Source organism: Liolophura sinensis, chromosome 3, assembly GCF_032854445.1.
Source record: "Liolophura sinensis isolate JHLJ2023 chromosome 3, CUHK_Ljap_v2, whole genome shotgun sequence".
Taxonomy (NCBI): Eukaryota; Metazoa; Mollusca; class Polyplacophora; order Chitonida; family Chitonidae; genus Liolophura; species Liolophura sinensis.
In genome coordinates, this window is record NC_088297.1 from 3,541,172 (window position 1) to 3,552,147 (window position 10,976).

At 38.4% G+C, this 10,976-nt stretch overlaps 1 protein-coding gene across 1 annotated transcript; it reads left to right on the forward strand.

Annotated features, from left to right (window-relative positions):
• Positions 1-365: 365 nt before the first annotated feature.
• LOC135463985 (uncharacterized) lies at positions 366-8,633 on the forward strand. The gene is made up of 6 exons (XM_064741457.1): positions 366-371; positions 2,720-2,829; positions 3,178-3,241; positions 5,494-5,618; positions 8,048-8,069; positions 8,535-8,633. Exons 1-6 carry the CDS (start codon positions 366-368, stop codon positions 8,604-8,606), a joined length of 399 nt encoding a protein of 132 aa, XP_064597527.1. The 3' UTR covers positions 8,607-8,633.
• Positions 8,634-10,976: the final 2,343 nt, after the last annotated feature.

Genomic DNA, 10,976 nt, shown 5'->3' on the forward strand with positions numbered 1-10,976 from the left:
ATTGGAGATGTGCTATTATAAATGGATGCGTTTTACAGAATAATTTCCTGCAACTAGAAGATACTGCAGACCATTGCTGTGAAAGACAAAAACAAAACTAAAATCGACCAAAGTGAACTGGGAAAAGGACACCGACGGCGCTGGTTAGCCCGCATGTTCAAGATTACTTGTTTTCAACTAATATGGCACGCATGTCTGTTTGTCACGAGTGGGAAGAATGTCCATTAACTGTGTCAAAGGTCGGTAGTTACTGCGGATTCCTCCTACCGAAATAAAACCCGAACACCACAGTATAAGACGTGGCCTTAAAGGACAAATATTGAAATTAATTCGCTCAAAGATTTCAACCCAGTTTGGGATCAAAAATGGAGGTAATTATTATTTTTTGCATGCATCATAGCATGGATGTTGGAGACATCCACAAAAGTTTCACATAAAGATTTATTTGCATAGACGAACAAGATAGACAAAAGAGGAGCTGGGCTTGTGTTCCTTTGGAAAAAAGGGTGTCATTTGCTCCCCCGGAGCACAACGAGACAAATGATCGGAACATAATGTCAACAAAAGTTACCTAACATTTTTGGCTAGTCACATGATACAGTAAAACTTCTTTTTGCCGTTAGCAACAAAATCGTTTGATCTCAAAACTCCCCTATTCGTCTGGGATGGGAGTTTGAGTGGAATTGGAAAATCATCAGCACTGATAGATATAGTTTCTAAGCTTTTTATTTAAAGCACACATTTCCCAACCACAACTTCGGATGATATTGTCGCACGTCTACAGAATTTTTCGCTGCCGAACACATGCCTCTTCCCATTCGTATACGCGGCCTTACGTCAGGAGGTTGTCAAATACCTAATTGGGTGCGTGATATGCCTGCCCTCTTTCTTCCATACAAACATAAAACCGACTGTTACCATATTAATGAGTACATCATTCTTGAGTTCGGCGTCAAATTTGAACAAATATAAAAAAAAGAATTGTAATAGTGGAAATAATTCATAATCTAACTATAAAGAAAATATTCTATTTAGGCATGTATGTCCGAATTTCTCCTCAATTTTTATCCAATATCCAAGTACATTGTTTGGTATCCAACAAAATACATTAAAAATTATTAAAAATATTAAAAGTATTAAAAATTGCATGTGCAAATTCTGAAATGATCTATCTTTTCAACGTGCTTAGCTGGAGAATGAACACTTTTTTAAGTAGAATGTGCATACTTGAGGATTGCCGTCGTACTTTGTAGAAGGATAATTCCATTTTACAACCTGTGTCAGATAGGATATGAATGGAGATGCACTTTTAATAAATTTTTATTTGATTGGTATTTTACGCCGTACTCAAGAATATTTCACTTATACGACGGCGGCCAGGGTGGAAGCCGGGCAGAGCCCGGGGGAAACTCACGACCATCCGCATTTTGCTGCAACATCTTCCCACGTACGGCCGGAGAGGAAGCCAGCAAGAGCTGGACACGAACTCACAGCGACCGCATTGGTGAGAGACTCCTGGGTCATAACGTTGCGCTAGCGCGCTAACCAATTGAGCCACGGAGGCCCCAATAAACAAATAAATAAATAAATACGTTTTCTTTTGAGATAATGTACTTGACTGTATACGTAAATACTGGTTCTTTTCAGCCTCGCCTAACTGCATTCGGTTGACGGCTCCCTGTGGTAAACCTGTGACAAGCCCCATCATCAGTATCAAGTGGGTATTATATATATACTGTTATCCTGACTAGAAGCCTAGGGCTAATCTGTTATCTTTAATGTTTATTGTTATAGACCTTATCTTCAATGTTCTACATGAAATCAGAAGTCTGAAGCCGATGTGTTATCTTGAATATTAATTGGATTGATCAAAACCAGACGCCTATAGCTCAGCTCTTATCTTTAATATTTATTGTTCTACATCAACCCAGAAGCCTTTTTTATTATTATTGTACCTCAAATCAGGAGCCTTTTTACTGTTCTGTCTCAAACTAGAAGTTTATTGTTCTGTATCAGACTAGAAGCTTAAGGTGATCTGTTATCTTGTATGTTTATTGATTTATTTATTTCCGGGCAAAACCCGTGGGAAACCTACGACCATCCACAGGTTGCTAGAAGGCCTTTTCACGTACGGCCGGAGAGGAAGCCAGCATGAACTGGATTTGAATACACCGCGACCCTTAATGTTTGTTGTTCTAGATTAACCCAGAAGCCTGAAGCAGATATGTTGTCTGTTTTAGTACTAGATCCGTTCTGAAGCCTCTAACTGATCTGCTGTCTTCATTGTTTGTTGTTCTAGATCAATCTAGAAGCTTAAAGCTGTTATTTGTTTTAGTACTAGATCCGGCCTGAAGCGTTTAACTGATCTGCTGTCTTCATTGTTTGTTGTTCTAGATCAATCTAGAAGCCTGAAGCTGTTATCAGTTTTAGTGCTAGATCCGACCTGAAGCGTTTAACTGATCTGTTGTCTTCATTGTTTGTTGTTCTAGATCAGGACAGAACTTTACCATGACTGTGCAGAACCACTGGCTGTTATCTGTTGTTGTGCTAGATCCGACCTGAAGCGTTTAACTGATCTGTTGTCTTCATTGTTTGTTGTTCTAGATCAGGACAGAACTTTACCGTGACTGTGCAGAACCACTGGCTGTTATCTGTTGTATGGCAAGATCCGACCTGAAGCCTTTAGCTGATCTGTTGTCTTCATTGTTTTTTGTTCTAGATCAGGACGGAACTTTACCGTGACTGTGCAGAAGAATTCGAACCACAGGCTGTTATCTGTTTTGGTACCAGATCCGACCTGAAGCCTTTAGCTGATCTGTTGTCTTCATTGTTTGTTGTTCTAGATCAGGACGGAACTTTACCGTGACTGTGCAGAACCACTGGCAGTTATCTGTTTTAGTGCTAGATCCGACCTGAAGCCTTTAACTGATCTGTTGTCTTCATTGTTTGTTGTTCAAGATCAATCCGTACGGCTGAAGCGGTTATCTGTTTTAGGACCAGATCCGGCCTGAAGCCTTTGACTGATCTGTTGTCTACATTATTTGTTGTTCTAGATCAGGACAGAACTTTACCGTGACTCTACAGAAGAACTCGAACCACTAGCTGTTATCTGTTTTAGTGCCCGATCCGATCTAAAGCCTCTAACTGATCTGTTGTCTTCATTGTTTATTGTTCTAGATCAGGACAGAACTTTACCGTGACTCTACAGAAGAACCTGAACCACTGGGTGTCATCTACACCGGTATGTCTCTACCCACACTCGAAAAAATGCTAATTTTAACAGACAGTCTGTTGTCTTAGTGATTCAAGAAAGTATTCTGTTAATGCAACTTAATGTGTCTTATTCAACAAAATATTCTGATAGTTCAAAAGAGTCTTTATGTTGAATCAAAAGAATTTTTGAACTATATTTAACAGAATAATCAGCTCCTACAACAGAACACTTTCAAGCATCACTCAAACTACAGAATTTCTGTTAAATTTAATTCATTATAAAGAGAATCGAGAATTTTTGTGCAAACTTGAGTGAGAGAAAAAGGTAAAGTGTCGATGAAATTATTTATACAGTGTGCTGCACTTGATGTGATTCAAATACCGCGAAACATGAGCAAAAATACAAACAAGCGAATGATCAAAATAAAAAGCAAACAGCACAACAAACAAACCAGTCTGTTTTCAGATGACCTGACCCTTAATTGTGAAGGCAGTTTTTAAGGGTTTCATCTTTTCTGAGATAATTGGCCTTCGTTGATGTATTATCAGATTTTGGGTGTATAGAACACTACACCTCGTTGCCTTCTTTCTGTGTTTATCTGTTAAGGCAATGTCACCAAGGGTGGATGTGTGGCTTATCGGTCAGCACGGCCTTGTCGTGATAACCCATATGTTTGCCTGTATAGATAAAAGGGGGATATTTATTTATTTGGTTGGTATTTTACGCTGTGCGACGGCGACCAGCATAATGGTGGGGAGAAACAGATTTATTTATTTCACTGTATTAAAGAATATTTCACTCACAGGAACAATCTCAGATCAAGACCGCTTCGGTGTCCTAAAATGATTGGTCTCCCTCGAAGTCAGGAGACCAGGGATCAAACCCGCTGATACCCAAGATTTCATGGTACTTTTTCCTGCCTTGCTTGGTGCTCAGCACTGAGAGATTAAAGCAAGGAAACAGGACTGGCTGGCCTATTGGCAGTAAAATGTGACTGGTTGGGGTGTCATGCATGGTGTCTTGGGCATGATGATTCAGTGGGGCAGCACTTTGGCGGCATGAACTCTTCCAGCCACAAGAAGAAACAGAATATCTACATACATCTAAAGGCTCCTCGTCGTCATACATACATACGTACATACAAGGTTAGATTAATGTGTGGAGGACTTTTTACAAGATTCCCACATGTTATTACACCAGAAACCACCGTTCTGCTCCAGTCACCTGATAAATCTCCTAACGTACGATCACACTCACCGCCTCATCGGTCAAGCAACAGTTGATTATTCGTGACGTGACAAACACTTTTGGGAACTGAGTCAGCGACGGAGAGTTGCTCATTGCGGTATAAAATGTTTGAGCCCTCAGTGGGTTGGAGCATTGACCAATGGGAGTCAATCCAGCTGTCGTTAGGTCGACTGCCGCTTTAAGTCAGGGAGTTTGTCAAGGAGTAATCGTGCTTTGACGTTCTAACATGCCTAACCTCGATCTAATCTGGACTAAATCTGAAACTGTGGTTCGAATATCGTTGTTACTTGTTTAGGGTAAGTATGTGAAAGAGAACACGGCCTCAATCCCGAACACGCTAGGCAAGTGTGCCAGCAAGGGACAGCTACAATCGGGCCTTTTGTTCATGGCAGTATAAAAGATTGGGACCTGGACAATGAGGCTAGAATCCAGCTGTCATGAGGTCGGCGGCCAATTTAAGTCGGGAAGTTTTTCAGATCCCAGTCAACAGGCTGTAGAATTCCATACTCAATCCGTTTTCATATTTACTTATTATTTTACGCCATAATCAAGAATTTAAGGTCGTATTGGAGTAAGGCTTGCACCATGGCGGTCAGCAAATAATATATATTTATTGATTGATGTATTACGCCGTACTAAAGAATATTTCTGTGGTACGACGACGGGCAGCATGGTGGGAGGAAACCGAGAAGAGCTAGGAGGAAACACACGACCATCCGCAGGTTGTTGGAAGACCTTCCCACTTACAATCTAGCAAGCCAGCATTAAGGTGGGAGGATGCACTGTATATAGTAGATATATATTTCTCCACAAATAACAAATTGTTACCGTAAGTACAGGGAAGATAAAGTGGGGATAGGGTCTGCTATTTTTGTATCCGAAAATTGTCATTGATTTCGGTGAAAGAATCAAAACATGTCAAATATAAATAATCTGGAATACATTTACCCGCAACTTAAAGTTTCCTAGATGTCTGTATGCTTTGTTTTGATTTCTTTCATTAAAAAAGAAATGATTTTGTACATTTGCAGGGTTACTTTACGGTAGGAGTTGCATCTTCAGCCTTTGAGAATTACAAGGAATTGGCCAGAATTCCTGATAACGGGGAAGCGGCTCTTACGCTGTATACCGCTAATGTCAACATCCCAATGTCAATGTGAGTATAAAACATTACCAGTGTCAACACCCCACTGTCTATGAAAGTATAAAAGTACAACCAATGTCAACATCTCCATGCCTATGTAAGTATAAAGCACAACCCGTGTCAATATATCAGTGGCTATGTAAGCATATAGGCACAACCTATGTCAACATCCCAATGCGGAGGTAAGTATAAAGCACAACCCGTGTTAATATATCAGTGGCTATGTAAGTATATAGGCACGACCAATGTCAACATCCCAATGCCTTGGTAAGTATAAAGTACAACCCGTGTCAATATATCAGTGGCTATGTAAGTATATAGGCACAACCAATGTCAACATCCCAATGCTTAGGTAGCTGTATAATAATGCCACTGTCAATTTCTTTTTGTAAGTATATTTATTTACTTTATTTATTTGATTGGTGTTTTACGCCGTACTCAAGAACATTTCATTTATACGACTGCGGCCAGCATTGTGGTGGGAGGAAACCGGACAGAGCCAGGAGGAAACCCACGACCATCCGCAGGTTGCTGTCAGACCTCTCCACTTACGGCCGTATGTGAGTATATAACAGCCAAATATCGAAATATCATTTTCTATAGAAGCATCTCTCCCAACTACTGCCAAGATTCTAAATGTCAGTACATATAATTATATAGGATCATATGCCTGTGGAAGCATTGTTAATATCAAGATGTCATTGTAAGTATATGTGTTTCCGCATAACGGGAAATAACCCCCTCATTTCGTTTATGACATCAGCAGAAATCATTTGCTTAAGACTTTGGCATAGGCAATAAAACTTCAACCGCACGGAATGGAACCAAACTCAAACCTTGTAAAATAAGAGGAGAACCACAGAGTTTGATTGAGGAAGTATTGATTTCGCAATGACAGTGACATTAAGCACAGACAATTTCAGTCTAATTCCTATGCTCTGTTGTCAGACGGACTGCCTGTCAGCTATTAAATTGCACTCATTAAAAATAGATACATTCTTATCTCGTGCTAAATGATGGGAATTGTTTTCCATAGATGTGAGCGTACATGTAGCTGCCAGGGCAAAGGGAACATTCCGCTTGTGTGGGCGATTTGAACATTGTTGTCTTCATATTATGGTGATGATGTGTCAAAGCTGTGTAATTTAATGATTAACTGTCTAGACAACCGTGTATCAAAATGCATAATGTGCACATTTGGAAATTATCCGCACATTTGGAAATAATCCTCACATTTACACATAACCCGCATGTTTGTTTATAATTCTCATTTTTTTTTGTACAATGCGCACATTTGTACAGATTCCTCACATTTGTACAAATTGATTACATTTGTACAGATTCCCTACATCTGTACAGAATCCCCACATTTGTACAGATTCACCACATTTCTACAGATTCCCCACATTTGTACAGATTCCCCACATCTGTACAGAATCCCAACATTTGTACAGATTCCCCACATTTGTACAGAATCCCCACATTTGTACAGATTCACCACATTTGTACAGATTCCCCACATTTGTACAGATTCTGCACGTTTGTACAGATTCCCCACATATGTACAGAATCTCCACATTTGTACAGATTCTGCACGTTTGCACAGATTCCCCACACCTGTACAGAATCCCCACATTTGTACAGATTCACCACATTTGTACAGATTCCCCACATTTGTACAGATTCTGCACGTTTGTACAGATTCCCCACATCTGTACAGAATCTCCACATTTGTACAGATTCTGCACGTTTGCACAGATTCCCCACACCTGTACAGAATCCCCACATTTGTACAGATTCCCCACATTTGTACAGATTCCTCGCATCTGTACAGAATCCCCACATTTGTACAGATTCTGCACATTTGTACAGATTCTGCACGTTTGTACAGATTCCTGACATCTGTACAGAATCCCAATATTTGTACAGATTTCACACATTTGTACAGATTCCTCATATCTGTACAGAATCCCAACATTTGTACAGATTCTGCACATTTGTACAGATTCTGCACGTTTGTACAGATTCCTCACATCTGTACAGAATCCCCACATTTGTACAGATTCTGCACATTTGTACAGATTCCTCACATCTGTACAGAATCCCCACATTTGTACAGATTCTGCACATTTGTACAAATTCTGCACGTTTGTACAGATTCCTCACATCTGTACAGAATCCCCACGTTTGTACGGATTCTGCACATTTGTACACATTCCCTACATCTGTACATAATCCCCACATTTGTACAGATTCCTCACATTTCTACAGATTCCGCACATTTGTACAGATTCACCACATATGTACAAATTTTTCACATTTGTACAGATTCCCCACGTTTGTTTAGATTCCGCACATTTGTACAGAAAAGATAAGGCAATTCTAGACCTCTAGGTATGTTGGTATACACACCTGCTGACGTCTATCATTGTTTCTTTCAGGCAGGGACAAGCTATTATTCAGGTGAGCAATGTACTAGTCAAATTCTGGTAAAAATGTCACACATACCGCAGACGCAGGCGATATTATTGTTTCGTCGATTGTCAAAATTTGACGGCCACTTTTTATATTTTTACGGCATTTATATACAAAAAATGACAGTGTCCTTTATAATATGTGAGATTTTGAAATGTTTACAACATTGTACACATGTGTACACAAGGTATTAAACAAAAATAAATTAATAAATACATTTTTGTGTACAGGAAAATAACAGCATATTATGTAAAACAAGTAACATTTACCTTCGTATCTTACCACGCGATCAAACGGAATACTTGCAATCTTTTACCGTTTATCTTAGATTTTTCTTTTATTTGTTTTGGGTGATAGGGCTTGAAAAACGTGAAAGAATAGAAGAGGCTGTTTTTTTTTTAAATAGATCATTGATTACCGGCTATTACGAATCACTATCTGTTTCGTTCCTAGGCTCAGTACGTCACCAAGAACCCGAATGCGCCCGCCATCTTTTACCAGTGCTCTGACGTGAACATCAACTAACCATGACGTCATGGGTCACATGTTACATATTTTCATTTAGCACAATAAAGTTTCATATTGTATGTAAACCGTTTTTAATTTTGTTATATTTTACCGACATCTTATTCAGAATAGCCTATCAAATTTAATTTGTGTGAGCTCTCTTGCCCAGTCTGCCTTAACAAACTAAAGATGGTATTTCTGTTTCATCGGCTTTTGTGACAACAAGCGTGAGAACGCTCGTGAGACCATTTGCGGACTTCCACCAGTATGGTGTGTGTAATTCAGCACCACCTGAGATAAAGTTCATCAGTAACACGCCGAAGGTCGGTGTTTAACTCAGTCACTACGACATCCTCAACACATAAAACTGACCGCCTTTCTATAATAAAGCAGCTCTTGGGCATGGTAGAAAGCAACCATGAATAAATAAATAAATAAATAAATCGCAGTCTCCGATAACAGCACATAGGATAATTGTGTCCAGTAATGGCTGACAGGTAGATGCCTCCCATAGCACTAACCGTCATTGTATAAGTGAAAACTTCCTTGACAAGGTGTAAAACAACAATAAATAAATAAATGAATGAATAAATAAATCGCTATCTGCGATAACAACACAGACATAGTTTTTATGTGTCTTGTAACAGTTGATAGGGTAGATGCCTTCCATAAAAGTGACCGTCATCGTATAAGTGAAAACTTCTTGTGTATAGCGTTCAATAGCGATCGATTAACATTCAAAGGAGAAAAAAACATAAAAGTGATGCTAATATCAGTTGAAGGGGCTTGACAAGTCATTTACAAATATAGCCTTTCATACTTTTTTCTTTCAGGAGAAAAGGGTATTCGAAAAATATTTTTGTATGGTGGGTACTTAGGACCACCTGTTATATGTTCTAAATAAGGATATGTTGCATGTGTAATACATTTATTTCAATCTAAATTTGTTGTTTATATCCACAGACATGCATTTAATCTGAATTATTATAATTTTTATGAACATATTAATATAAATATGATTAAAATTCAGGTTGAGCTCATTTGTTAGATGAAATGACCAAATTGTAGCACACACATATATATTTATTAAACATGCATTACATCCTCATTTAGAACATTATTGTATGAGGGGCCAAATTAACATTTAATCGAGAATTATCGATATCGATAAATAAATTATAGATATCGCTAATTTATTTAACAATATCGATAAATAGCCATATTTATCGGTATCAATAAATGAATTATCGATATCGATAAATGAATCAGCGATAATTTATTTATCGATATCGATAAATATTTATTGGTATCGATAAATATTTATCGATATCAGTAATTCTTTTGTCGATATCAATAAATGAATTAGTGATATCGATAATTCTCGATTAAATGTTAATTTGGCCCGCCACATTATTGTGCAGAGAAAATATACGTGGTCCCAAAAAGCCACCATAAAACATTGTTTTCAAATGTCTTTTTCTCATTAAAGAAAAATCAAAAAAAGTATTTAAAGTGAAAGACAACATCTGATTAATGTTAATGTCTACTGAAAAACTACCATTCAAAGTATCTTAAACCGCAATTAAATATTTTTTTAGACTTTTTCAACCTAGTAAAAGTTTAATGAAATTCCGTCTTGACAGCTTCAGCACGTCTTCATTACTGAGGGCAAGGTAACGTAACGTTTACTCTAGCTCTCTAATGACGAAGATATTTTCCTTATAACAGTCTAAGCAGTAGCCTATGGCAGATAAAGGTTGTGGACCTCTCCCATGAAGGCCCAAGTGATAAATATAGTTTTCTCGAAACTGGACATACTGGAAGAATATTTCTTCCACTTCTCGAACTGCTGATACAGCAGGTCTGCTATATCATTAACAAGGAACTCTATCGACACTGTTTCAATGGCCTAGATGCAGATGGACGTTGTAAATTCAGAGAAAAACTATATGATTATACCATAAGATTTTTAATTAATTTTAAGTCTTTTCATTCCCATTAACCTTCGGCATCCCTAATGAATTTTGCTGCAATGACTGATATTTGTTATTTAGAAACTTCTGACTAAACGCTAAAATGAACGCGAAAAAAATGTATTTGGGGATATAAATGCGGTTTGGGCCGAGACGGTATGCGACTGTCTGACATAATTTGTGATACCATCGTTGCATATTAGATGGCTTGTAAATCAACTGATTTTTGATCTGTGGTGGCCTGTAAATGACGCAGACCTGCCCCACAATATTGTGTGACATGGCGGTTCGGCTGTACCTAACTAAACCCTTGTGAACGATCTCAGATTGATGTCCTATACAGTAGCTTTGTGTTATCATATGTCACTTCATGGAGTGAATGTTCAAGGCTACGTCACAGCTTAGGCCTGCGCTA

Bases quoted from the DNA above. Each gene is read 5' to 3' on its own strand.
- LOC135463985 (XM_064741457.1), top strand. The intron at 5,619-8,047 runs GTGAGTATAAAA...TGTTTCTTTCAG, and splicing joins GTCAACATCCCAATGTCAAT to GCAGGGACAAGCTATTATTC. The intron at 8,070-8,534 runs GTGAGCAATGTA...TTTCGTTCCTAG, and splicing joins AGGGACAAGCTATTATTCAG to GCTCAGTACGTCACCAAGAA.